The sequence below is a fragment of the Heterocephalus glaber genome, unplaced genomic scaffold (genome assembly GCF_053883595.1).
Source record: "Heterocephalus glaber isolate CG9 unplaced genomic scaffold, H.glaber_assembly_v1.0 deba00001497, whole genome shotgun sequence".
Lineage (NCBI taxonomy): Eukaryota > Metazoa > Chordata > Mammalia > Rodentia > Bathyergidae > Heterocephalus > Heterocephalus glaber.
The window spans coordinates 5,942,763-5,969,685 of record NW_028258320.1 but is presented as its reverse complement, the minus strand read 5'-3'; the positions used below and the strand labels follow the sequence as shown (position 1 = coordinate 5,969,685).

General features: G+C 53.9%; 2 protein-coding genes across 7 annotated transcripts; one reads left to right on the top strand and one right to left on the bottom strand.

The window, feature by feature from the left end:
* Positions 1 to 15: 15 nt before the first annotated feature.
* On the top strand, positions 16 to 14,432 carry Mrps18a (mitochondrial ribosomal protein S18A). Of its 2 annotated transcripts, XM_004846479.3 has the most exons (7): positions 16 to 180; positions 7,524 to 7,555; positions 9,484 to 9,591; positions 11,515 to 11,638; positions 11,717 to 11,786; positions 12,523 to 12,638; positions 14,114 to 14,432. In XM_004846479.3, exons 1-6 carry the CDS (start codon positions 69 to 71, stop codon positions 12,629 to 12,631), a joined length of 555 nt encoding a protein of 184 aa, XP_004846536.1. In that variant the 5' UTR covers positions 16 to 68; the 3' UTR covers positions 12,632 to 12,638; positions 14,114 to 14,432. The 2 variants fall into 2 exon arrangements, with proteins under 2 accessions (XP_004846536.1, XP_004846535.1); XM_004846478.3 differs by lacking the exon at positions 12,523 to 12,638 and having other exon boundaries at positions 17 to 180.
* Rsph9 (radial spoke head component 9) lies at positions 6,217 to 25,792 on the bottom strand. 5 transcript variants are annotated; one of them, XR_001183629.3, is made up of 6 exons: positions 24,472 to 25,785; positions 21,513 to 21,663; positions 18,817 to 18,946; positions 18,395 to 18,541; positions 15,978 to 16,185; positions 14,818 to 15,028 (listed from the first exon to the last, which is right to left on the bottom strand). XR_001183629.3 is itself a non-coding variant. In XM_004846476.4 (5 exons), exons 1-5 carry the CDS (start codon positions 24,696 to 24,698, stop codon positions 6,557 to 6,559), a joined length of 687 nt encoding a protein of 228 aa, XP_004846533.1. In that variant the 5' UTR covers positions 24,699 to 25,786; the 3' UTR covers positions 6,217 to 6,556. The 5 variants fall into 5 exon arrangements, 3 of the variants coding, with proteins under 3 accessions (XP_004846533.1, XP_021115412.1, XP_004846531.1); XR_002395649.2 differs by having other exon boundaries at positions 14,983 to 15,104; XM_004846476.4 differs by lacking the exons at positions 14,818 to 15,028; positions 15,978 to 16,185 and adding an exon at positions 6,217 to 6,588 and having other exon boundaries at positions 24,472 to 25,786.
* Positions 25,793 to 26,923: the final 1,131 nt, after the last annotated feature.

Sequence of the window (26,923 nt, the reverse complement as noted above, 5' to 3'; positions counted from 1 at the left end):
CACCACTGCGGCTGCGCGCGCACCGCCCCGGAAGCGGAAGTACAATCTAGGTTACGCCGGCTTCTAAGATGGCGGTTCTCGCGTCGCTGTTGTCCGGCTGCGGGCGGCTGTTCCGAGGGCTCCTGGCGCGCTCAGCCGCAGCCAGCTGGGCTCAGCTACCAGCTCGCGGGTTCAGGGAAGGTGAGTCCCGCGGCCCAGAGATATCCCATTTCCAAATCGAGAGCGGCAGCGAGTGCTACCGCTAGCCCTGGTGCTTCCCTCCCTTCGTTTTCACCCAGCGATTCTGAAACATCGGAAGTCCTGTGCCCCCACCCCCTGTCGCCTGGTCCAGACCTTTGGGGCTGTTGCTTGAACTCCTGTCCCTTGGTTATGTCCTCGGGAGGCAGAGGAGGACGAAAAAAAAGGCCTAGTTTATCACCGGGGATAGAGAAGCCCGTAGTTTCAGCCCTCAAGGGAGTTTTTACTAAGAGCTCAGGGGAGTTTCAGTAAGGAGGTGCATGTTCATTTTTTTCCGTGTTCTCTGAATCGCCACCTCCTTCATTAAAACATCCCTGGCCCATGAGGGAAGGATTCTGGATACCGCTCTCAGAGTGTCCCTTTGCAGTTTCTCTTTTGAAAATGATGTGATATGATGGAGGCTTTTTCTGCCCGGACCGCTAGTCCCCCTAAGAGGTGAAGGCCTAGGTGGAAAGGCTGTTGAACATCTGCGACAGAGGCAAATGCAGGATGATGGCTCTGCTCTTCGTTAATACTGTCTGGAAGAGTAGCCTGATTCTAGCATCAGCTAAGAGGTTACTGAAGGCCAAGTGCTGCGCTTCAAGCTGTGACAGAATTTTGAAGACAGAAAACAGCCCTTTTCCTGACAAGCTTGGGTTCTAAAGAGATAATATGTATACACTCCAGTAAATGTGAATTAGACATTTCTGTGACAAAGTACAAGGAGATTCAGTCATGGAAGTACTTGGAAGTTTTCCTTGAGAGAATGTTTCTTGAACCAGCTTAGAAAAGGGTGGAATTTGGCAGAGAGTGAAAAGATCTTTTAGGAGCCCACGCCCTGCCTTTATGTACAGTTGGAAGCAGGAAGAGTGATATGCAAAAGAAATGATGTGGCTTTTTAAAGATTTTGGCATAGTACTGACCAGTGTATCTGCTAAAGCTGAGAGTTATCCAGTGGAAAAAAGTGTTTACTATTGTCAGAAGGGGCAGAAAAGTTCAAAAAGAAGACCCTGTGAAGGGACCGTGTGATTTCTCAGAAGAGGTCTCTTCTTAGCTTTCAAACAGCAACTTCAGTAGAGTGGCATACAAGAAAACTAGTATGGAGATATTGAAGAGATAATTGGAGAAACAGTAGTAGAAGTTATGCTTGAAGAATTCACCCATGAAGGGTAGATAGAAAACTTGGTAGGAGAAAAAAGTCCAGATCCAACTTAATGTTGGATTAATGCACTAATGTTAAAAAGACGAGATCATGCTTATGACAGAAAGGACTTGGATAAGATATTTCGTATATTCCTATGCTGGAAAATTAGCCCCAGCTCATAACATTTCTGAGAGTATCTACCAAGTATGAAACTGTAGCTATAAGTTTGCATATGTCTTGTATGAAATTCAAATTTGAAACAATTCTTTGCTATATTCTCATAAGAAAATCAAAAGAACAGGTTTTTTTTTTTTTTTTTTGGTTGGTTGGTTTTTGTTTTATTTGGCTGTGTAAGACAGGAATTTGAGGTTAGACAAGAAAAATATTTAGTTGGAGAGTTTGTGAAATCATAGACTGTATAATCATATGGAGGGGGTTGGTGGTTGTTTCTTTTTTGAGACAGGGTCTCACTATGTAGTTCAGAGTGTCCTTGAACTTACTATGTAGCCTGGGCTGGCCTCGAACTTGTAGGAATTCTCCTGCCTGAGCCCCCAAGTGGTGGGATTACAGGTGTGCATCACCACACCCAGCATCATATGAGTTTTTAAAGCCCACTTTTCCATAAATAAATTGGTAGCTCTTCTGCTTGTTGGTCCCTGTCACACTTAAATGTTAGATTGAATTGATGAGATCTTACATGAAGACACTGTTATAGTTTGTATTTTTGAGAATCTCCTGTCTTCAGAGTCTCTAGGGGGAAAAAAAGAACTTCCTTTTGATGTTTTATCATCTCTAAAGCAGTATTACACAAATAGCTAATTTTCTTTTTCTCTTTTTTTTTTTTTTTTTTTAACGAATAGCTAATTTTCATTGGTCCCATCTGGAATATTTGACATCTGAATAATAATATTATATACATAGAATTTAAAGTCACGGGGAGGAAGCTGGGTGTCTTGCTGAAAATATTCAAGCATTGCTTTTCAAAATAAAACTATAATTTTAGTCAGAGTTCATGAGGACTGAGCACCAGTGTTCCTCCAGTGAAGATTTTCAGTTTGAAGCAGTGATTCTCAGCCTAGGGTAGTTTTGTTCCCCGGGGAAACATTTTTGGTGGTCATAACTGGTATTACTGGCATCTGTTGGGTTGAGACCAGGGATGCTACAAAATGTCTTGCCACACACATGACAGCTGCCCACAGCAAAGAACCATATGACCCAGAATATCGGTCCTGCTACTGTTGAAAAAGCCCGGTCTAAAGTTTGACAAGAGGGACACACAAAATCAAAAAAAGATTATTATGGAAGAATCAAGACTGAAGGGGGACAAAAATGCTGCAAGTAACTGTGCTAGGTTTTCTACATACATTTGCCCAATCATCTTATTTTCACAGCTGAGGAACCCGGTTCCACGGGTTCCCTATGGCTTGCCCAACATCAGCTGTACGTGATGGAGTGGGAAGCAGAGCCAGCACTCTTCACTCTTCCCCAGTAATGTCACCTTGTGCTTCCTGGCAGGGCCTTCTGGTGGCCTCCTCCTTCCTGAAAGCTCTTACCAGTTAACTTGCTGAAGACCCTTTGATGCCTTCAGGATTGGCACTGCCAGGTTTAGCAAAGATTGTGTTAGACCTTGATCCTGTTTAATAACTTAGACCCCCTTAGGCTGGGGATTTAGCTCAGTGGTTGTGCCAGCTGCCTTGCAAGCACAAGGATCGGAGTTCAATCCCTGGTACCAAAAAAAAAAATAGACCCTCTTTGAAAGAAATGTATCTTAAAAAGAAAACATAAACCCAGGATTATATGAATTAGCAATCATGATAGATCAGACGCTCATTGGAATACTGTGAAATGAGAAAAGGCCAAAGGGAATTTGCTTCATTTCTTTCAGTTAGCTAAAGGTGCACTGGACCTGATTTCACACAAGGATATGCCGGACAGGATAGGCAGCTCTGTAGCTAAAAGCTTTGGAAGGGAAATGAGCAAGATGAGGGCTTTCAAGAGTTCAGGGTGTGGGGTACACACCTGTAATCCCAGCTACTTGGGAACATGGGGCAAGAGGATCACAAGTTTAAGGCCAGGGCCAGGGATTTAGCTCAGTGGTTCCACTGCCTGCCCCAAAAGCACAAGGACCCAAGTTCCATCCCCGGTACCAGAAAAAAAAAAGACACAAGTTTAAGGCCAGCCTGGGCAACTTAGCGAGAAGGTGTCTCAAGATAAAAAGGGCTGGGGAGTAGCTCAGTGGTGGAGTGCTTCCTTAGCATGTTGTAGGCCCTGGGTTCAATCCTTAGTATGGGGGGGTCGGGGTGAGATTGTCCAGAAGAGCCTTGCTGATGGAGAGATTGTTTGTGTGTGTGTGTGCGCGCGCGCGCGCTGGCAGCAATAATAATACTCCTTGCCCTGAAGCCTAGGGCAGAGGGCTAGTCCCTCTGCGGTCCAAGGGAAAAAGAAAGGGAAGTGATAAGCAAACTAGAAAACATTAATGATAGAATTAAAGATGGACTAGGGGAAGTGTGCTTGAGGCAAGAAGTTTGAGAAAAGCAGCCAATGGCCAGAGGTACTGGCCTGTATCCCCAACATGGTACTCTGTTCCGCCTGACATAGATTGCTAGGGCTCCTTCTAGCTTTCAATTTATTTGTTCCTTTATCTACTGCTTAGGACCTCCTTTTCACAGATCTAACAAGGACCTCGGTTTCTTTGGCTGCTGTGCGCAGCAGCGGCCTGCACATTGTTGGTCTTTCCTCCCTCCCTTACTAAGCAGTTGGGCTTTATACGGCTGTAGCCCACTGCATTCGTGTTTATGTAGTCAAAGTCTTCTTCGTTCATTGCAATCTTACCACCATGCTGTTTGCTCCAGACTTTTACAATTCAGTTGTCTTGGACTCCATCCTAGGCCAGTATTTACTGAAGTACTCAGAGGGCCTCTTTACGAGGCATGGACTTTATTATGAAGTTCCCATGCTTGGTTTAGCTCCCTCTCCTCCTCTAGGACAAAGACCGTGCCTTCCTGTTCTATTGTAATTCCCTGTGGTGGGTCGGGCCAAGTTGTGTACCCCATGGGCGCTCAGCAAATGTGTTGCTTGATTTGGGACTGATTATTTTATGTGTATGAGAAGTGCCTATCTTGAAAGATTTTGGCACTTAGCTCGAGTTTAGAAAACTGCTTCATCTCTTTCCTTAGTTTACTTGATACCCCATATCTCAGAACACAGGGTGATTTCATCTTTTCCTAAACAAGCTTTCTGTTAGTTCCTAAATCTCTTGGTCCAGCTTTTCTTAGCGACCCCCACTTCTCTTGAATGGAGAGAAGGCCAGGGACAAAATGGATCTCAGGTTTTGTTTGGTTTTGACATGTTTTTCTATGCACACTGAAAATCAATACTATTTTGATTCCTATCTCCTCTTTCCAGAGGCTTAAAATCTACTGAGGGCCTCTCTGGTCTCCAGCCTCGCCTTCTCCCCCTGTACCAAGACACCACCCAGATCAGCAGTCAGCAAGCGATCAGTCTTGAAATGAGTCTGTGTCTCATGTGAGTTCTCAGGTCATTTCCCTGGTTTGACAAATTGTCTCAGATAAGCATCTGCCTATTGTTTTACCCACTGGCTCCTAGCAAGTCCTGGCTCCCAGTTGTTCGTGGAGAGCTGTGAACAGTGGAGCTTGCCATGGGCTTTGATCTCTGCTCCAGGGGCCAGTGGGATGACTTCAGGGCTTGGGTCCTTGCCGAGAGTGATGTATGCTTTGTTAGACTTGTTTACCTCATGGTTAGGACCCAAGTGCCTGCCCAGAGAAGGGAACCACATGTTTATCCTCTGTTTCAGGGCATTGTTCTTCACTGACTCCACTGGTCTCAGAATGTGTCTCTGCTTTTGTTTCCTTGGGGCTTCTCAGCAACTTTCCCCCTACCTGGCACTGCTCAGACTTGCTCACCCTCAGGCCCTTTCCCAACTTGGTTTTTGCAAATTTGCAGTTTCTGGGGTGCCTGGAGCCTGGCTGGGCTGGGGATGTGCCCTTCTTCTACCTCCACCCCACCCCAGGCTGTGTCTGCAGACTAGCACTCAGCAGTGACCTTCCCTCCCCTCTGCAGCTGTGCTGGCTTCAGACTGCCGACCAGGTTGAGTCTCATCCACATCCCATTCTCGGGTTGGTCTCTGTTCTGTACAAGTGGATCCGTGTGTGGGGTGACGCAGTTTCTTTCAGGTGGAGGAACCTAGCTGGTCTTTGAATTGATTAGTGACCACAGTGTTCTCTGGAGAAAGTCTCAGGGCCTTGCTGGCCCTCCTTTCTCCTTTGTCTGGAGTTGGACACAGAGGGCATCTCAGGTTGGTTGTTTTAGAGTAATGAGTCTTCATGAATGGATTGCCCAGAAAACAAACGGGGACCAATTCCAGGCAGTCTGGGTCCAATTAGATGTCGGTCACAGATGCTGCCATGGGCCTCTGGCTGGGTTAGAATTTCCTTTTCTCCTTAGACAAACCTTTGTCTTTTTATTGTTTTTTTTTTATTACAAAAGCAATATATGTTTGTTTTAGAAACTGGAGAAATGCACATAGACAAAAAGAAGAAATCAGAAGCACCTACTTCATGAGGGATAAGCAGCAGGTCTCCCCTGCCATCCCTGCCCGCTGTGTGCACAGGATGGACATTGCCTAGGGAACTGCGTACAGCGTTCACTGATTCTAAAAGTGATGGACCGTGGGCTCTTTCTGGTCTGTCTCTTGCCTTGGCCAACACTGAGTAAAACCATGGTAACCAAGCTGCTGTTTAAATAGGGTTTTATATTATGAGTGACAGTTTGCAGCCTCACTGTGTGGGCCAAGTTTTCTCGTGCAGTATTTAGCAGTTAGAAAGGGACTGTGAGAGTATTTTGTACCCTAAAAATAGCCAGCGTTTATTGAGCAGTTGCTTCATACCAGTTCCTAGCTAATGGCTGTGGCTTCTCTCTGTCTAAGGAAACTGGGAGAACCAGAGAGAACCCCAAGGACATTTGCTGGATGTGGCCTGTTAGCTTGTTCTTCCTTTGCTCTTGGTGTTGTAGTTGTGCATCCTCGCCAGGTGTAGGAAGTGCCCACAGGCTGATGAGTGTATTTAGCTATCTTGCCTCGGGTTCTCTACCACTCCTCAGACCTCGGCAGGCCCAGGCTGAGGGAGTCACTCCCAGTTTGAAATGGCATTGCTGTCCTTCTGGTGCCTGCCTTTTCCATCACCCTCTCCAGCATGCACAGCAACGGTGTCCTGAAAGAGGGGTAGAGGACAAAGCAGAGCAGAGAAGTGAACTCACACAGCCACCTTCATGTGTGTGGTGCTGGGGATGGAAACAGGGCCTGAAACATGCTAGGCTAGTGCTGCACTCCTGAGCTATAACCCTGGCTCTTTGTGCAGAAGGAGCACAGCACCCGGGCCGAATTTTAGCAGTGAACTCATCTCATGGATTAGCTGCTGTGGGGCCACTGTTAGCTCGGTGCTGTGGTTTTTGTTGTTGTTGTTTTGTTGGGGTTTTTTTGTTTTTCTAGTACCAGGGATCAAACTCAGGACATTGCACTTGCTAGGCAGGCACAGCGCCACTGAGCTAAATCCTAGGCCCTGTTTTTGTTTTTGAAACAGGGTCTCGCTTTGTAGTATAGGCTGGCCTTGAACTCACTATGTAGCCAAGGCTGGCCTTGAACTCGCAGCAATCCTCCTGCTTCAGCCTCCCAAGTGCTGGGATCACAGGTAGGTCCCACCACACCTGGCTTTTAGTGCTGGGTCTTAGACTGAAGCCCTTCACAGTCACAGCCACCTCTAGTTCTCTGCATGAAGGGACTTTGCAAGGGGTACTTCTGAGGAGTCTTCTGCCACACACACACACCCCAACTATCAGGTCACTCTTGCCAGCCCCCGGGGTTGGGGGGCAGGATTGTACCAGTTCTCTCATGAAGGCAAAAGCATAGAGAGACCCCTAATCCCAGAGGGAGTACTGCTGAGCATCCAGGGTTGCCCCAGCAGCCTCCAGGTTGCAAAGTGTTGGCATGAGGGGTGGGAGGGCCTGCACAGTTGGTCCCAGGTGGGGGTTGTGGGAGAGCACAGCCCGAAGGCTCTTCTTTTCTGCCTGTGTAGGGCTGGAGCTGTTATCTGAGACGCCCTGTCCCTTATTAAATGGCTGACCTAATTTTTACCCTTTATCTCTGCAGTGGTGGAGACCCAGGAAGGGAAGACAACTATAGTAAGTATCATCAAGTTGGCCACTCAGAACTTCTCAGCTTTTGGAGCTGCCTGACTGCTCCTTGGGGGAGGCAGAGGCCCACACCAGGCTCTGGGCTCTGGGCTCCTGGCTCAGCTCCCTCTGTGACCATAAATCCCACAGTCTACTATTTTCCAAGCTGTGTGCTATAGTGTGGTTAATCAGGAACAGTTGCTGTGCCTGGGCCAAAGAATCTGTTATGATTAAAGTGACCTTTTGCATGACAAGGTCTCAGAGGCCTTTGCTAATATATTCTCTGGCAAGTGATAAATCCAGCTCTCAAAGGGGAAACCAAGGCAGTGAAATAGACCTAGAGAGCCACAATTAAGTTGACTCGGAGCCAAGGTCCCTTCTTTTCTGCCCAGAGTAACTAAGCTACTCCTTAAGTGACACCTTGAAAAGGTGACCTGCTCCGCATAGCTGGCACCCTGGTGTGTCTGCTCTCCCTCTCTGGGCCCCCTTACCTCCTTTCCTCAGGGAGTCATGGGGCCTAGATTATCCTATAATCCTTAGGAGACAGCGTTGTTTTCACATGGCCTACTGTGCTACCGAGAAATCCTCAGCCACTCTGGAGCCCTCTGTAACTTCTGTGTAGGGTGGGGATTTAACCCTTCCTGGAGGCAGCGAGCCAGAGTGTTCCCTGAGGACTCCCATCCCCCAGGTGAGCCCTTTGGGTCAGGTGCTCCTGGGCCTTCCCATTAATTAGCCTCTGCCATTCTGACTTCTAGGGGCCCCATTCCCTTAGGGCACCTCTTCTGGTTCCCTCAATAAAAGCCGCAATAAGCATGCCCCCTGTAAACTCCATGCTGGAGGGGAGAGACCTCTGACTTGGATGTAGAATGCTTTTCCTGCGGGGCATGAATCTGCTCCTTGGGAACAAATGAGGAGGCCCTGGAGAGCCATCCCTGCCTGGAGAGACCTGCACAGCTTACTTTGGGTATCGGTGTCCTCTGCGAATAAGAACAGGCACCTGCGCAGAGGTGGAGGGAGCTAAAGGAAATGTTGTCCGTTCTCCGTACAGAGCTAGGCCTGTGGCAGGGAGTTGGTGGGTGTTGGTGCTGTCCCCGGCCACTGTAGTGTCCTCTCCCCTGGGGCTCACCATGCCCACAGTGCTCTGTTTCCAGCAGCTATGGATGCTGCACCAGGAAGGTGATATGCCCCTGCCCTGTGGGACATTGCTCCTTCCCTCCAGACCTCACACCTGACCCAGTCACTGAAACCAACTCCCAGATCCTCCATTTATAGCACAGAATTGTGCCATGGCTGTCATGGGCCATAGCACAATGCGGAGGTCATTTCCTTTGAGGCCTCAGTGGGTTTCAAAGGTGGCATCCAGAATGGTAAAAGCAATGAGGCAGTCCAAGAAATGTATCTGCCATCCATGTGTTTCTTCCCAGGGCCATGTGCATAGGTGCTGGCCCACGTGGCCTCCCCTCAGCGCCACCTGGGACTAGGGAATTCCTTGTGGGGCTGCCCTGTGCAAATGTAGGACAGGTAGCAGTGTCCTGCTAGATGTCAGTAGCACCCCTGCCTGTGACAATCAAGAGTCCCCATATGTCCCCTGGATCACCTCCAAAATCACCTCCGGTTGAGACCCATTGGCGTAGACCTCGCTTTGTAAAGCTAGAAACTGCAGTTCCTCCGAAGAGGATGCCGGGACAGGAGGGTGACTTACTTGGGACTCCTGTTTCCTACGCCATCTGAAAACGAGTGCATTAGTACTTGTCCCCAGAGGCAGGGGGGAAGCACAAGGCCCTGCTGGGCTTAAGCCCCTCTCCCCCCCACCCTCCCCCAGCATTCAGTTCAGATCGTTTCCACGGGCTCTGAAGGCCACCAGGCCACATCCCTGTGGCCACTGCAAGTGGTTGCACTGGCCTTGTCCCTCACACCAGCTCTTTCTCTGCTACCAGATTGAAGGCCGTATCGTAGCAACACCCAAGGAGAGTCCAAACCCCCCTAACCCTGAAGGCCAGTGCCCCATCTGCCGCTGGAACCTGAAGCACAAATACAGCTACAAGGTGAGTCTGCACAGAGACGTGTGGCCCTTGTCGCCGAGATCAGAGTCCTCCTCCTTAGTGTCCGCTGTTTCTCACAGAGCCACCAAAGACCACAGCATTTGTCCCGTGGCGGTCAACCCTGGCAGCACATTAGAATCACCTAAGGAGCTTTCAGAAATGGTCCCCCCAAGCCTGTAAGCCCAGCACTTGGAGGCTGAGGCAGGAGGATCATAAATTTGAGGCAAGCCTGCAAAACTTAGCAAGACTCTGTCTCAAAAAGGGCTGGGGATTTAGCTCAGTGCCCAGTACTGAAGAAAAGGAAGGATGCCCCAGCTCCACCTCAGACAACTGCATCAGCCTGGGAGTAGGGCTGGGCAGATCCCATGACTGCAGCCAGGGCTGGGAGCCACCAACCGGGTTCATGGGCCGGTTGCGCCTCAGAGCACTGGGGTTGGGTTCTCCAGGGATGCAGTCAGGCCTGGGCTCGGCTCCCACCTCTCCTCATGGGGTGGGTCTCATTCTTACTCTCTGCTCTGGGAACGCATTACCGTCTCTCCATACTGGAGCCTCAGCCCTTGATTGCTCCGGAGCTGGAAAAGCCACTTCCAGGAAGGAGAGGATGGTGAGCAGCAGCCGTAGGTGGCGAATGTATGCCCTGTGCCGGGCCCTGTGTGGGCGCCTGCACCTCATCATTTATTTACCGTCCATGCACACCCCACAAAGGTGGCACTTTTCCGACCTTGTTTCACAGATGAGGATCCTGAAGGCCCAGAGGAGGAGGAACAAAACCAAGTCAGGCCACCCCACTTGGGTACAAGCTGCCCGGTAGAAGCCAGGCAGAGTCTGGGTACCTGCACCCCATAGAGATGCAGAGGACCAGGCTAGGATGGGACCCAGAGACCACGCCTGCTCCTCCAGGCTCTCTCTGGTGTCATTAAGCACTCCCTTTTGGGGCTACAGGTGATTCTGGCCTGGACCAGCTTGACCTGCAAGCTGTCCCTGTGCCCCTTTGCAGGGTGGGATGACTACCGGTAGACAGCCTGGCCCAGCTAATCTCTTGGGCTGGCACCTTGGCCTCTAGCTACACAGAGCAGAAGGAGGGACGATCACCCTGACCCAGGCCTTTAATGCCAGTGGGTGTGCCAAGCTGGTGACATGGCAGCAGGATGTGGGCCTGCTTGGAACCCAGCTGCTGACAGAGAGGGGAACCCACACCTGCCCAGCCACTTGGGGTGCTCCTTCTGCCACCACCCCAGGAAATGCTGTGCTATATGCGCAGAGGGAGTCTCATCCCCTTCCAGGTAAAAGCTGAGGTCAGTCTCCCTTTTCTCCCTTTGCTCTCGCAGCAGCATTGTCTGGCAGCTCATACAGGTTAGACCAATCCTAGTTCTTCCCGTCTGATTCCAAAGCTTGCAGGGGTGGGAATAGGGGCCCGGGTCTCCCCAGGACGGCTGTTCCATGAGGCCGGTCTGGGAGAGGTAAGGCAGGGGTGGCCTCCCTCTCACCTCGGCTCTGTTGTGCTCTCCTTCACCCATCATAAGCAGCCTGTGGGCCTGCAATGGCCCAGGGGAAGCCCAGGAACCCATTCCCATCTGGTCATGGGAAGCTAGAGAACGGACTTAACTTCCCACAGGGCCCCTACTTGGCACTGGGCCTCCATCCATTTTGGGGGTACACAGGAGGGGCATCTCTGTGTGCTGGACCTGAGCCAGGGGCTCTGATGCGGCCTCCCCTCCAAGAACCCCCTCCAGATGCTCTGCCACCCAGAGGTGCCAATGCAGAGAAGACTGCACTTTGTCAGCATCTCGTCTCTTAAGTCTGGTGAGGGACTTGGCAGGTCCCGCCAAGTGGGGTTAACTGTGTCGGAGTGGAAGGGGCAGAGCACACACAGCTCCAAAGAGTACTGGTTGCCGGGCTCACAGCCGCTGCCTATGGTCCCCCCAGGATGTACTGCTGCTCAGCCAGTTCCTGCGGCCTCACGGCGGCATGCTGCCCCGGAGAGTGACAGGCCTGTGCACGGAGGAGCACCGCAAGGTGGAGGAGTGTGTGAAGATGGCCCACCGTGCAGGTAGGCAGGCGCGGCCCCCGACACCCTGGGCTCCCCAGCCTCGGCACTGTGGTGACCACCGTGTGCTCTTCTGCCCAGGTCTGCTCCCAGATCACAGGCCTCTGCTGCCCGAAGGGTCCATCCCAAAGAGCAGGCCGAAGCTGAACCGGTGAGCAGCACTGCCCATCGCACCGCACTAGAGCTGCTGCTGCTGCTGCTGCTGCTGCCGCAGAACAGAGCCGAGTGCGCCCCGCCAGTTCGGGCCCCTGCTCCCATCACACCCACCACGGCGCAGCTGCAGTATACACGGCTTCTGCTGCCTCCCATGCTAGCCCCAGCCCTTCTGTCCTGCCCTGTTGGCCTGGATACTGTCGAGGAGCACAGGGAGGCCTGCTGATTGGGCACAAGAACATGCTAATCCCCTGCGCGTGACTTCACATGATGTTGCCATGGGGATGTCAGAAACACTTCTGCAAACTCAGTCCCCAGCTCTCTCCAGCCCTGGAGTTATTACAGGGCCGAGCAAGGCCTCAGAAACAGGCGGGCTTTCTTGGTAGGACCACTGTGTACAGCTGTGTAAATCGTGCACTGCACAACTTCAGGGTAGCGTCCCTACTGCTCCCAAGAGTACTCAAGTGCTCTCCCAAATGTCATACAGTTGATGGTCGACATTGCTTTCTGTGGCAGCCTGAGCGGTTCTGGGGTTTGTAGACCCCCACCTAGCCCCCATGACCCCCTCCAGTGAGAGCATTCTGGCCTGACCCTGGGGCAGAGTCCTGTGCCCATCCCTCTTCTCCCATCTATCTGACTTCGCCACACTCAGGCCTTTGGGTCTGTGGTGTCCCCAATTAGACAAAGCTGCATCTGGAATACTGATTGTCGGGGGTCCTGTGCTCCCTCCCAAGGGCTGTCCCGCTGAGTGACAGGCAGAGCTCCCGGGCTGCTACCTGGTCCCTGCCTCCTGTGCCCAGCTCCACCTGTGCCCCCTACATCATGAGTGGGACCAGCTGCTAGCATGGGGGTAGGTAACCTCTCCCTGGGTCTCCCCACTATGCTGCAGCCACGTAGGGGCCTGACCCCCTCACCCTTTTAGGGCCCTTAGCAGGTCGAGGACACAGTCCACCCTGCCCTCTGGCTTTGAAGCCGGCCAGCTCCTTCCCGTGTATCCGGTGCCCTTTAATGTGACAGGACTGATGATGTGTGAGGCTCGGGGTTGCAAAAGGCCGCCCTGGGGGAGGGGCTCTGGCTGCGAAGGGAATCGATTCCCTCTTCAGGACTCTGCTTCCTGAAGTCCCTGAGTGCCGTCCAGGCCCTGCTTTGTCCCCACAGGTGGGAGGGGGTGCTCAGGAAAGAGCCTCGGCCCCAGGGCTGAGTATCACAGGAGCCCTGCTAGCGGTTGCTCCCTGAGGCCCAGGCGTCCAGCCCAGGGTACCTGAAGCCCCACTTCCCCCAGTGGCCCCAAGGTTGGGAGAGGAAAGCTGAAGGCAGGCAAGCTGGGTCACCTTGGAGTCCTCTTGGAATCCCAAGGAGCACCCTCTCTGCACGGCCTGCTCTCTATCCCATGTCCTTTACGCTGCACAGACGGGGGCGGCCACAAGTGGCCATCAGGTGGTCCCCTTCCTTTGCCCCAGAATGACAACAGTGGAACGTGCACTCCCAGGCCCTGCGCCTGCGCAGTCAACGGCCTGGTGAGACACCACCAGCCCAGCAAACACGTGGCCCTTTCCTCCCTACTGGCATGCAGGGAGCAGGGCTACAGCAGAGGACTGAGGTCTGGGCAACTCTGCTGAGATGCATAAATCAGCAACCCTTTTTCACTTTTTTCATCTACAATTGTTCAGCCAGAGTTACTTGTTTCTTAAATTAAAAAGCTTTCCATCTGAGGGTCTCCAGAGGCAGTGGGGTGAGTCTGACCTGGAATGGGCCACAGGATTCCTGGCCCTGTCACAACTGCACTTGCAGGACAGGGGTGGGCCTTTCTGGACAGGACCCAGGTTTCGTTCTGAAAAGAGGAAACCCTATGTTTCCAGGAACTGCCAGGGCCCTCGCTGTCCCCAAAGGAGGCCAGAGGGCCATGGATGGCTACCACCTTTCCCATTCCTCCTGTTCCCGGAAGCTCCCTGGGCTGAGGCCATACCACAGTTCCTCATCCCTGACCAGCAGCTTATGCCCTGGAAGGGTTCTGAAGGCTGGGGTGGCAGAGCAAGCCAGGTGTGGGGAAGGTGCAGGCTCCCGGGCCATTGTCACTCTTGTCTCTACCGCTCCCAAGGCCACTCTCTCACAAGCCCTGACAAAGAAAAGATCAAAGGAGCTGGGCCTGGGCCACCCAACCCGGCCACACATGCTGGCAGCAGCAGCCGACCCATCTGTCACAGGACACTGTAGTGACTCCCAGGAGGGTCCCAGCCCTCTGAGAAAGGAGAGCTGGGGAGAGGGTGGCATGGCCTCCAGGACAGTGCCCAGTGCTCACCACCACTTCCTATGCTTTCTCCACAGCTACCTCACCCGCTGGTCCCCACACTCAGTCAAGCCCATCTATAAAAAAGGCCCCCGCTGGAAGAAGGTGCGCATGGCTGTGGGGTCACCACTCCTGAAGGACAACATCTGCTACTCGGTCCGGCCTCTGAAGCTGTACCACTGACTTGTGCCACCAGGGTGCCTGGCCCCTCCAGTACCAGTGGCACCAGGGACAGCAGGACCACTTAAGTGCCTGGGCCCCGGGCATCTGCGGTGGCCTCCTGACTGGCATGGGCTGTGCCTGGTGCCAGCATCAGTTTCACCCCAACAAGTGTTGTTCATAAACCAGGTTCCTGGCCTTCCGGCTGGGTGCGTGCTCTCTGCTTAGGAACTGGGGGCTGGGCTGGTGGCCAGGTTGGCAGGGGCAAGGGTGCAACTGGGGGAGTCTGTGCCACAGGGTACCAGCCGCCGAGGACAGCGTGGAGCTCTACTCCGGGGGCTGCAGGAAGGAGGTGCAGGGGCTGCCTGGCCCACATGTCGCTCTCATATGAGCCCAAGGAGCAGCCGCCCTCATGACTGTCACCTCCCAGCGTCGTCTACCATAGCAGTGTCTCCACTGCTGTGTTGCGTTTCTCAGCCACTGCTTTGGAAATAGGTTTCCTGACCCAGGTGCCCTCTCCTTGCAGGCTGGACTCCAGAGGAAGGTGGAATAAGGTAAGGCGGTACAGAATAAATAGGCCAGGTTCACGGACACTGAGGAAAATACTGTTTAGGAACACCCAAGTGGCCCGTCCTACAGCATGAAGGGCAAGTCCATGTTCTTCTCACCAGTGCCCACGTAGATGTAGCCATGGTTCCTGGTGCGTGGGGTGTGGAAGAAGGTGAAGCCTGGCCACAGCAGGCTTCGCAGCACCACAAGCGAATTGCCCCGCTCCATCTGGATACTCCAGGACCCTGGGGAGGCGGATGAGGAAGGGCCGGGCATCAGCCTCCAGGTGGCCTTCAGCTGTTGCACTGCCCGTCACCACCGCTGCCGGGGGAGGGCGGAGGAAGTGAAAAGGGCGAAACACCAGTGGGCGCTCCCTGTCGGCGAGTCTGGGGGCTGGTACCAGGGCACACCCCACACATGGGCCGCACTCCCTTGCTCAGGTGACCGCCCCGGCCCTCGCCCTACGGTGGTCCCACTCTGCTCTGAGCCAGGTTCAGCCACATCAGGCCTCCCTGCTCCCTGGCCTCACTGGCAGCTGCAGGGCCAGCTGCCCCTGGCAGGAGGGACCTGGGCTCCACTATGGAGCCTCTCTGTCCCGGTCTCTGCTGGGGTTCTACTCCTGCAGACAGGAGCAGCCCAGCCACCACAGGGACTTGGCTGGAAGGGCCAGACCCAGCTCCAGGTCCGAGGGAGGGAGCCGCTGTGTGGGAGGAAGGAGCCTGGGAAAATCGCCTCTGGATGCAGATCTGGGGCTTCTATTCCCCTGCGCATGAGGCCTCTCCCAGAGCAGCAGCCGCGGCCCTGCTCCCACCCTGCCAGGAAGGCAGAGGCTTTGAAGGTTCTGGTGCTGGACCAGGCAGTGCACTGAGCTCTGTGGCCTTTATCAGCTGCCAGCTCGGCCTGGCCGCCTGGCTCCTGCACCCAGCTTCCCACGGTGTGGCCCACCCGAGTCATGCCGCACCCAGCAGTCTACGACTCCATCCCCACCCGCTGGGGCCCCTGTGCATCCAAGAGACCTGCCTGCCAGGAACCCGTGACCCTCATGGCAGCTAAGTCCCACTTGGGGCAGCCGCCGGCCCAGGCCCAAACCCAGCTTTCTGTGGCCAGGAAGTCGGCCCCTGGGCTCTCCCAGGCCCCCCACACCATACAAGTGCAGTGACCCACTCGTGCAATGAGTGAGAGCCATACACCAACCTGTCAGCTCCCGCAGTGCCTGCCAAACCCCATGGAGAAGCCAGCAAACCATCCTTGTGTGGCCAGGCCTTGGTGGAAGGACTGCCCCAGACCAGCTGCTCAGTCCCCTTGGCCTGCTGCTTTCCTAGCCCAAAGTTCCAGCAAACACTGCCTGGGGAGCCGAGGGTGGGGATGCAGAACAGCATGTTCCCAGGCCACTGTGCTCAACCTGATGAGAAGCACAGGCTCAGGAGGGTCCCATCCGTCAGCCTTCAGTACCCCACCAGTACCCAGAGCATCATCAGGCTAGCTTCCTAGGGACTCAGTCCCCCCAGTCCTCAGGGCCTGTAGCCACACAGCCCTGACCCAGGGACGGCCAGGCCTGCTCGTCCCCTGCCCTTACACTGGCTGACTTGCAGCTTCCTGGAGCCACGTGGTGCCTGGAGCCCCCCCAGCCCAAACCACGTGGGTACACTGTCACCAGTCTGCCCACCTGCCTGCGGGTCAGGGGGCACTGCATCCAGTATAGCAGCCCAGAAGCCTGGCAGGGAAAGTAGGGAGAGGGGGCACTCCTGGCGAGGCAGGAGGCCAGTGCCAAGCTGGAGGAGGGTGCTAGTGTGGCCAAGTTGCCACCCAGTGTGCCGCTGCCCCTCCCTCCCTTGCATTCTTGTCACACTCCTCTCTGCCATCTTCCCAGCTCAGCTGGTCGCCCAGGAAACACAAGACTCTCAACGTGCCACTAGTCACGTAGCATCTACCTGAGGAGCCAGCCCCTCACTGTCACCTTTGCCCACTTTCTTACTGCAGGTGCTAGCAGGGCTGGGCCCAGCCTCCAGCTGTGGGCCCCTTAAGACTCTGGGGAGCAGTCCTGACCTCAGGCCTCCCTGCTCCTAGAGGGCTATATTGTGGGGTGCAAGCCAGGAAGCTGAAGGGGCCTGAGCTGCTGGGAGGAAGCCCTAGGTTTCCAGGCCTGTGTCCCCCACCTGCTGCTGTGGTGTGCAGACCTCAGGCCCGGGTGTGCTGCTGTAATTCCACCTGCTGCTGAGACCAAGCCTGTTGGAGCAGTTTAGAGGGGTCAGGGCTGGCCCAGGCAGTGGGCACTTAACCCTCTCAGGCCAGTACCCCCAACTTAGTCACAACTGAAACGTAGCCATGTGTTTCCAGTGGGGCCGTGTGGTAGAGCTAAGTCCCTGCAGGCCTGAGCAGGGGGAAGACAGTGGCACCATGGTCCCAGCCTTTAACTGAAGGGCAGCAGGACCCGGCCCTGGCCCAGGAGGCCCAAGGCCTCAAGCAGGAAGCACAATCCACATAAACACCCAGAAGGTTGATTGTGCCGCACCTCCATCCCCAATCCTGTGTCCCCTGCCCCAACTACCTCGGCTGCCTCAGCCATTTTCAGGCAGCCGGCCCCTTGCTGCCCTCTGCTGCCCAAATTGTGCATTGCAGTTGAGCTTGCCCACCTGTCTCATTTCCTTTCCCCAAGTTCCTGGGAGGCAAAGGCAACTGGCTTGTGGAGGGACTGGCACGTGGCAGCTGCCCAGTGGCCATGCTGACAGGAGGCATCCATGGTAGACACCACCTAGAAGTTTACCCTCCTGACCAGTGCTCCAGCTGCGAGCTCCAGCCCGAGGTGAGAGAACTCAGCCATTGCCTCTGTCTTCCAGGAGGGGGTCCCCTTATGCAGAACCAGGGGTGACCTCAAAGCCACCCAGTCCCCTGCAGCAGTCCAGACCTAGGGCACAGTGGTCTCAGCCAACACCCTCCTGCCTCTCTAACCAAGGGTGCCAGTGACAAGCTGCTGAGCTCCCACCCATCTCCCTGGACACAGAGGGGCATCCCCAGGACAGGGCCACCTTAAGCACACCAAGTCACCTGAGCAGCATTCAGTGAGCACAGCTGTGTCCTAAGCACTGCACAGAACTCCCAAACTAAAGACTGATGTGTGCAGGGCTTTTAGGGATGTCTGGGAGAAGGTTCCAAACTGCATCCAATCAAGATTGCTCTGGATCCAGCAAGCCCACTCCTGGGTGTCTCTGAAGGCAATGAAGCCAGTCTGTCAGAGACACCTGCACACCCATGCTCATGCCACACTATCACAAAGGCCAAGAAACATGAACCACTATGCAAATGCACCCATCAACTGATGAGTGGCCAGGAAAGACATGGTACAGAACATATAGGGGTGGAATACTAGTGGCCCTAGGAAAGGGGTGAAATCTTACCATTTGTGGGACTATCGTGAGTAGAACTGCCAGTCATTGTTAGATGAAAACCAAGCACAGAGAGCATGAGCTCTCTCGTGTGGAATCTAAAACATTCTGAGGCCCATTCATTGGGGGGCTGCTGTGATGGGACCTCATCCCCAAGGGCCTCCATGAGCCACTCATTAGCACTCAGGTCTCTGGTTCCGGTCCCAGGAATGGCGGGTGTGATCTTACCTTTGGGGATGTCATGCTCCAAGGAGTCCAGGAAATCCAGGGAGGGGTCCAAGTCCGCCTTCTCCAGCAGGGTCTTGTTCTTCAGGCCCACAGGCTCCCGGAAGTGGAAGTAGGAACTGAGCTTCCTAGCCTCAGACAAAGGCAGTCCTAGAGAGGAGGATGCTCAGCCCAGGCCCCACAGACCCTCCTCCCCACCATGGGGACCCTTCAGAGAGGCACAGAAGGAGACAGGGACTGGTGCTCTTGTGAGCAGGACAAAAATAGCCCAGGTGGCCACAGGCAGAAGAGATGGGGACCAGCGAGCAGGGAGCCAGCCAGCAGCACAGAATATAGGGCACATCCTCCCCAGGGTCATGGCCTCCTCCTCTCTCACCTCCCCTGTGCTGGAGGGAGCTGGGGAAGGCAGGCCTGGGAGGACCCACCCTCAAATGTCCGGTTGACGTGGACAGGTCCAAAGGGGGTCTTGAAGAGGGCACCTCGGGGGATGATGGCCACAGCCTTATCGATCTGGTCAATGACGGACACCAAGCGGGTCTCTTCCTTGACCTGGACCTGGGAAGGCAGGAGAGGGGCCACCACCAGCTGCTGTGCCCGCTCTGCCCTGGTGCAAGGGCCTTTGTGGCCTCCTCCCTTGAGCTGCCAGTGTCCCTGCCAGCGCCCCTGAGGCCATGCTGGGCAGACCCTTCCCCTCCCACCCAGACAGACTTTTCCTTCCTTCTTTCTTTCCTTCCTGATTTCCTTCCCTCCCTCCTTTCCTTTCTCCCTTCCTCCCTCCCTCCCTCCCTCCCTTCCTTCCTCCCTCCCTTCCTTCTTTGAATTTGAATACAATCAAGTGTTACAAAAGTCACAACTACAAAAGAGTTGATCATGGTGGCAGTGCACACCTGTAATCCCAGTGCTCAGGAGACTGAGGCAGGAAGACTGCCACAAATTCAAGCTGAAGGCCATCCTGGATGACAGAGCGAGACTCTGTCTCAACACACCCCCCAAAAAAAGAAAGTGACCACACTATACTCACTGTAGAATACTTGCAGAACATAGAAAACCATACTTAGGAGGATTAAAACACTCATAATCCCATCTCCTGAAGGCAGTCACTAACATGCTGCTAGACAGACTCTGTTCTCTTTTTTCCACTGCATATATTCACAGTAAAATGGGGGTCACAGATACGGATTTTCATCTCCAGCTCTCTGGCATCATATGACCCCCTCCCAGGCATCTCCCCACATTACAGCTTCATCCAGATGAACCCAATTGTGTTAACATCAAGGCCACCAGGACCAAAAGAGCTGCACAAAGCCGTCTGGGGGAGCAGCCCTGGCCGGGGACGCAGGCCACTTGCCGCCCCACGTGCCAGCCACACGGCTGACGAAGGGGAGCTAAGGACTGGCATTCAGTAAATGCCTGGGCCAGGGCCTGTGAAGACATCAGCTCACGGGCTCCGTGGGAGCCTGCAGAGGGAACCAGCCCAGTTCTGAAGACCTCGGTCCGGGGCTCGAGAGAGGACACCTAGGAGACATCCCACTGCCCAGACACAAGGGCTGGGGTTTGAGTTCAGGCTCTGCCAGCTTCAAAGCTCGGGCTACTTGCTGGCCTCACCATTCCATTTCTAGGAATCGATCCTTCAGCTAAAGCACACACACTGGAAATGGTGTGGGTACGGGATCGTGTGGTTCAGCACTACTTGCCAGGGCTGGGAGCTCAAAATCTACAATTCCATGTCCCAGACACAGGCTAAACACCACGCATCCTCACACAGGCACAAAGAACAGGGTGGCTCTTTTGTGTGTGTGTGTGTGATAGGGTCTCACTATGTAGTCCAAGCTGGCTTTGAACTCAGAGGGATCCTCCTGCCTCAGCCTCCTGAGTGGTGGGATTATAGGTGTGCACCACCACACCCAGCTGGGACAGCTCTTCAGGGCACTGATGCAGAAGAGTCTCCAAAAGATACTGTCCAGGGAAAAGAGCATGGTGCAGGAGCACATGTGTCACATGCCGCCATCCAGTTTGCATTTAGGTGAAGAGTGCATGTGGGGTCAGGCTTTGAACGAGGTTGACGTCTGTGTGAAGCGGCTCTGCAAGCAGCACCTCACACTTTGGGGAACTCGAATCCCCTGGGATCGGGCAACACACAGGCTTCTGGTGCTGCAGTCCAGGGTTCTGCACTTCGGACCCCTGTGCACACACAGGCATGGGCACGACAGTTACACCGATGTCACCCAGCAAGGGGGCCCGTGTGACTGCAGACAGGGATGGGAGGAAACGTCACCACACTCCTGTGTGCACCTTGTGGCACACAATCTTGTAACATAAAAATTGATAAAAGCAAAACAAGGCTGGGATGTAGCTCAGGGTACAGAGCCTACCTAGGGGAGCGGCCCTGCCTGCATCCCAGTACCTCAGCAAAAAGAAAAATATATGCCACGTATGTGTTTACCTGTGTGCCTCACATATATGTATTTGTTTCACATGTGCATTTATGTGTATCACACATCTACATGTGTGTTACATGTGTGTGAACCACAAATATATTTACCTGTGTATCTGTGTCACATATACTTTGTGCATATATGTGTGCATCACACACTTACATGTGTGTGTATCACATATGTATTTGTGTGCTTATGTGTTGCATAGTTCTGTGTGTATATTACATATATAGTTCCGTGTGGACGTAGATGTGTGTGTCATACATATATCCGTGTGTTTGTGCTACCTGTGAGTGTGTGTAGGACCCTGTGCACTCTCCCTGCCCCCTTCCCAGCCACCTCCCAGGCTCTGCACGAGCCCGCGTGTCTTACCCTCTCCAAGCTTCAGTGTCCTCCCTCTACCAGCTGGAGAGGATGTCCCTCCTTCATGGCGTCCTGAGGGTCACAAGATGCCACTGGCCCAGCAGCAGAGTGCCGGGCAATCCCGGTGAAGTCATGAGGATAGTACCCGTTGCCCTAATTTCTGTTGGGCTGCCTTGGGGTGTGTGTGTGTGTGTGTGCGTGCGTGCGTGCGTGCGTGTGTGTGTGTGTGTGTGTGTGTCTTTGTCTTGCTTTGTTCTTTGTTCCACCTGAGCCCCTACCCAGCGACCCAAGCCTTCCTCCTCCTCCCCCCGGCCTCCTCTCACCACGACATCGTCCTCAGCCGTCATCTTCTGGAACTCGGTATGCTCGTATTCATGTGAGGGGTCCCCCATGAAGCGGCCCTTCACCATGGCCATCTGCGTGGCCCTCTCCTCAGTGGCAGGGGGCAGGAGGCTCCACTCTATGCAGTTCAGGCTGCAACAACATGGTGGCCTGGCTTCCACCCCCAGCCCTGCACCTTCCCTCTCCCTCGGCGTCTCCCCCAGCGCCTTTCCTTCTGTGGGACCCAGAGCCCTGAGCACCCGGCTTACAGCCCACTCTCCTAGGTGATGCAAGCAAAATGTTATTGTCTTCAGGTCACACAAGTGTCATGTTTGATGCCCCTCCACTTTTGTTGAGGTCACATCCCGATGAGCCCATGGTGAATTGAAAATATCATTAAGTCAAAAACGCATTTATCATGCCCAGCCAAGCCAATGTCACAGCGGTGGGAGAGACAGGATGGGCTCACTGCCACCACCAGCACCCCAGGAGAGGCGCGGCCCCCCAACTGGGAAACAATGAATCCAACTTCAGCACGGTTGCTACGGAATGCACAGCCCTTCCCCCCAAGTTGAAAAGCCCCTCCCAGACCCTATGTAGGGTACTGTGGGGGCACTGTCCCCTCTGGTCCTTCAGGGCTGGGCTCCGCTGCTTCCCTCTCAACAGAAAAATGGCTCAGCCTTCCAGAGTCCCTGCCTCTCTGCAAAACATTTCTCCCATTCCTCTTCCTTTGCTCCCCCTTCCCAGCTTTGAGCAACACTCTCAGAGCAACAGTTCACCTTATGCAGGCCCTTCCTGTCCTCCATCTCCTGCGCCCTTTAGCCCCACCATCCCTAGACCCCCAGGGGAAAAGGCTTCCGGGGAGACTAACGGCCCACAAACCATCTCCAGGGTCCTCTGCCAGCTCACTCTGCCCTTCAGCCATCTGTCCTCGCCCCTGACCTCCACCTGCTTCCCAGTCACCCAGCTGCCTGGCGAGTACCCAGCATCCAACCACCACCCCACTGCTGCCACCTAGGTGCTTGAGCTGGACACTGCAGAGAAGCTGAACCTCCTCCCTGCTTCCACACAGCCCCATGCACTGTTCAGATCTAAAGCAGCTCAGGGTGCTCCTCTGTACAGAAAGTCTAGGTGGGTTCCCATTGAGCCAAGTCTTTCAATGCCCCACAAAGCCCACCATGACTGTTTCCTATCCTCACCTCTGACTTCACATCCTATGCTGCTTTCCTGCACTCACTCCTCTCTAACCACTCTAGTCTCTATGATCTTCCATATACCAACCACAGGGCCTTTGCACCTGCCCAGAACACTCTTCCCTCAAATACCCACATGGCTCACTCCCTGGCACTTCAGGTTTCTTTTCAGTGTCATCTTCCTAAACAGGTCATCTCTAAGACAGTACCCCAAAAGCTGGGTAGGGTGGTGTGTAGTCCCAGCTACTCAGTAGGATCCCTTGAGCCCACAAGTTCAAGACCACCCTGGATAACATACACAGACCCCATCTCAAAAAATAAAAAGATAAAAGAGTAGCCCATTCTACTGGATGGTGGCACTTACACCATCTGCTACGTAAGTCATGGGAGGGTTTGTCTGTCTCCCCTTCCCTGTCCCCCAAGCACCCACTCCCACCTAAGTGTCCCCTTTAGCACTGTATTATTGTCACTTAAACCAGTGCTGGCACACAGCAGGAGCTCGACAAACCCTTATGCAATAAAATGAAATGGATCCCTACTGGGTGTGGTGGTGCACATCTGTAATCCCAGCACTCGGGAAGCTTGAGGATCACCTTGAGTTTGAGGCCAGCCTGGGCTACATAGGAGTTCAAGACTAGCCTAAACTACATGGTGAAACCCTATCTCAAAAAAAAAAAAAAAAAGATTTCAAAACTCTAATCTTTAGCCCAGGTTTTCCTTCTGGACTCCAGATCTGTACGTTCTATGCCTTCTTCTCCCTACCCCGGGCACTTCACACCGAATTCAGTCTCCCCAGATGCTGCCACCTGAGTTTGCTCCCACCCAGTGGCACTGGCGTTTACTTAGCCATCTCGGGAGAGAGGATGACCCCACACCTCATCACTGCGAAGCTCACCAGCCCCAAGTCCTGCCACTCTGCTACCGCATCCAACCTGCCCCCTCCACTCCCTTGGCTGCTTTTCCTTTCCAAGCCCTGTCATCAGGACCCTAGGATAACTCCAAAATGCTCACCCCACTTCCAGGCCCTCCCTTGCTCAATGCCCCCCAACAGCTCCCCACAGCCAGTGAACTAACCTCAAACCCCCTGGCTCTTCATCCAGCTCTGCACAACACTCCACGGTGCCGGGGTCAGGTTCAACCCTGCTGAGTGCACAGCTGTCCCTGACCAAGCCTGTGCATGGGATGCAGCCAGGGAGAGGCCCCTCCTTCCCCTCCTTCCCCTCCTTCCCCCTACCCACCTGACCTGATCGAGGTTTAGAAGATCAGAACCCTTGGAACCCTTTGCGTACAACTCTGTTGTAGTTTTGTTTTGTTTCTTGGTACCGGGGATCGAACTCAGGTCCTTGCACTTGCGAGGCAGGTGGCGGAACCACTGAGCTAAATCCCCGGCCCACTCTGTTCTAGTTTTAACTGCCAAGTGATACATCAGTCCCCCTCCTAGGGTGTGCATGGCAAGGCAAGTTTCAGAACTGCATCCCATCCATTGGATCCTCCCATCCCAACCCAGGTCTTACAGGATGGGATCCAGCCACTCAGCACCAGATGTCCCACAGCCGGCTCCCACCTGGCTCCCACCCGGCTCCCCCGACCCCCAAAACTGGGGATCGAGCCCCAGGCACCTCTGCCAGCTGAGCGTCGTGCCCTGAGCTGCACCCAGCCTCACACCTGGCTCCTACTCCGGCGGCCTCCTCTCCCGGGGAGCACCCCTGGCTCCACCACAAGTTCCTCCGCACGTGGGTGCCCCGTCTCAATTCCGTGTCTACCTCACCTGTAGAGAGTCTTGCGAGGAGCCAGCTGGTCCTCGCTCAGGCCCTGCGCGATGTAGTAGTCAGCCACGATCCCGAGGATGCGGCCCCAGAAGAGAACGCGGTCGTAGCGGTAGTCTCGCTTCACCAGCTGCAGAGAGGTGAGCAGCGCTGCGCGCCGGTCGGGACTAAGGCCCAGCCCGCTGCCGGCCGCCAGCTCTAGAGACAGCAGCAAGCTCTCAGCGTCCATGGATCCGGTTCCGCGACGCCCGCCGCGGCCGACTGGTCTCCATGGCGACCTGGCCCCGCCCCCAGGATCCCAGCGCCTTCCGGAGTTGGGGCCCAGCAGTCTTCAGCTGGCTCTAGTCCCCACCCTGCCCACTTTCTGGGCTATTTTGGGCCCGAGCCCTTTCACGAACTTGACATTTAGAGCTTCGCTGTGTACACATACAACTGGTAAGTGGGAAGAGATACAATATAGCCTCGACACTAGGTGTGGGGCCACAGGCCTACAATCCCAGCACTCTAGGAAGCTGAAGCAGGAAGATCATGAGTTCCAGACCCCATCTCAAAAAAAATAGAAAGGGTTGAGGATGCACCTCAGTGCGATGACCGTGGTGGGCTCAATCCCCAGTACCAGGATGTGGGGGTGCGCCTCAACATTGAGACTAGCTGTACTATTTCAGCCCAGTCACGTCACTTTTTGGCCTTTTTTTTTTTTCTTTTTATGAGACAAGATCACTCTGTAGTTCAGGTTGGCCTTGAACTCACTATGTAGCCCAGGCTGGCCTGGAACTCAAAGTGATCCTCCTGCTTCAGCCTCTCGGGTGCTAGGATTACAGGTGTGTGCCACCATGCCTGGCTCTGGCCTCAGAATTATTTCAGGAAAAGAATCTGAGATGCCTCTTGGCTGTAAAAGTCTAAGATCCTGAGAATCCTCCCATCCCAACCCAGGCCTTACAGGATGGGATCCAGCCACTCAGCACCAATGTCCCTTTGCCTGCCCCTCCCTGGGACTAGTCCACCTGTGTCCAATGAAGATTAAGCAAGGTTCAGCCAGTTGTGGTGGCGCACACCTGTAGTTCGAGGCCAGCCTGGGCTACATAGTGAGTTCAAGGCCAGCCTGAACTACCTAGCGAGACCTTGTCTCAAACAAAACAAAACAAAACCCAATTACACAACAGGGTAAGGTCATAGGGCCACACCATGAAAAAGGAAAGGGTGATGTTTACAGCCTATACTTTACAATCGCTACCATTTACTACCTCGGGCCCTACAGATGCTGTTAAGATTCAAATGTAGCCACAGATGGAAGGACAGGACCCACTGCAGCTAGGGCGCTGCACCTCCCCCCCCCCCCCAGGCCACTACACATCCACCTCTGGTCCCAGTCAAGGACAAAGGCAAACTTGTTCCTCAGCAAGCTTGCTGCCATCGAGAGCTGGGCTTTACGGTTATTATTAATTGATCTTTTCATTTAGGGATTCCTTTAAGAAAACTCACGAAGACAAAATGACCTGGGCCCCAAGGCCAAGCACATAGACACATATGTCCAAAGTACTCAGATAATTAATGTTTTGATTATGTAGCCATTATGAAGGCTTTTAAAATAAGTAGTGGAGGGAGCTGACTTGGCTTAACATGCCTTCCATCTCAGAACAGATTACAGCACCTTTTTCACAACTTTCCCACTCCCTTTGGCCAGACCTGTCCCTCTCTGCCTTCCCTTATTGGGAGATCTAGCCCAGTCCTCACCTGTAAGGTAATGGGACAGAAAAAACCCAAATTGTGGCTGGTGGAGGATGCTTCAAGTGCTCACTGCACAGAAAAGAGCCCAAGTATTTGCTTCTCACTGTTCTGTTTACCTGTTACTGGCAGGCTCCATGTCAGGAACCAGAATCCCAAGGGAGATGAGGATCTGTAAAATCCTCGAAGGGCAAATCCTGGCTAATGCTCATCACAGGGTGTGCAGTGTAGTGGAAAGCACTCAGTCTCTGGGGCACTGGGTTCAAATCCATGTTCTACCACTTAAGCCAGTCTCTCAATCTCCCCATCTATACAGTGGGCAAACACACACACACACACACACACACACACACACACACAATGCAGTGTTGTCAGATTACACACTGGGAGCTGTACCTTGGGCTTCAAAACCAACTGGGTGTTGCAGGAATTGGGCAACAGAGGTCAAGAGAGGGCCTCCCTGTGGATGTGGCAGAACTGACATTCTGAATCACGTAGAGCTATGTGTCCAAATTCTATGATGTTTGGAAGCTGAATTAGGGCTGGGAATTTAGCTCAGTGGCACCACGCCTGCCTCACAAGTGCAAGGTCCTTAGTTCGATACCCAGTACCAAAAAACAAGACAAACAAAACAATCCAAAAGTGGAAGCTGAATTAAAATACAATACTTGAAAAAAAGCCAGACATGTTGGTGGCACCCAGCACCTAGAAGCTAAGATGTGCAGGGGA

Excerpts from the sequence above, each read along its gene's own strand:
- Mrps18a (XM_004846478.3), top strand. The coding sequence starts at position 69 with ATGGCGGTTCTCGCGTCGCTGTTGTCCGGCTGCGGGCGGCTGTTCCGA. Across the intron at positions 9,592-11,514 it reads AGCACAAATACAGCTACAAG|GATGTACTGCTGCTCAGCCA; the intron begins GTGAGTCTGCAC and ends TGGTCCCCCCAG. Across the intron at positions 11,787-14,113 it reads AGCAGGCCGAAGCTGAACCG|CTACCTCACCCGCTGGTCCC; the intron begins GTGAGCAGCACT and ends CTTTCTCCACAG.
- Rsph9 (XM_021259753.2), bottom strand. The coding sequence starts at position 24,698 with ATGGACGCTGAGAGCTTGCTGCTGTCTCTAGAGCTGGCGGCCGGCAGC. Across the intron at positions 21,664-24,471 it reads CCTCGCAAGACTCTCTACAG|CCTGAACTGCATAGAGTGGA; the intron begins GTGAGGTAGACA and ends ATGTTGTTGCAG. Across the intron at positions 15,105-18,394 it reads GGAGCATGACATCCCCAAAG|CGGTGGTGACGGGCAGTGCA; the intron begins GTAAGATCACAC and ends CTCCCCCGGCAG.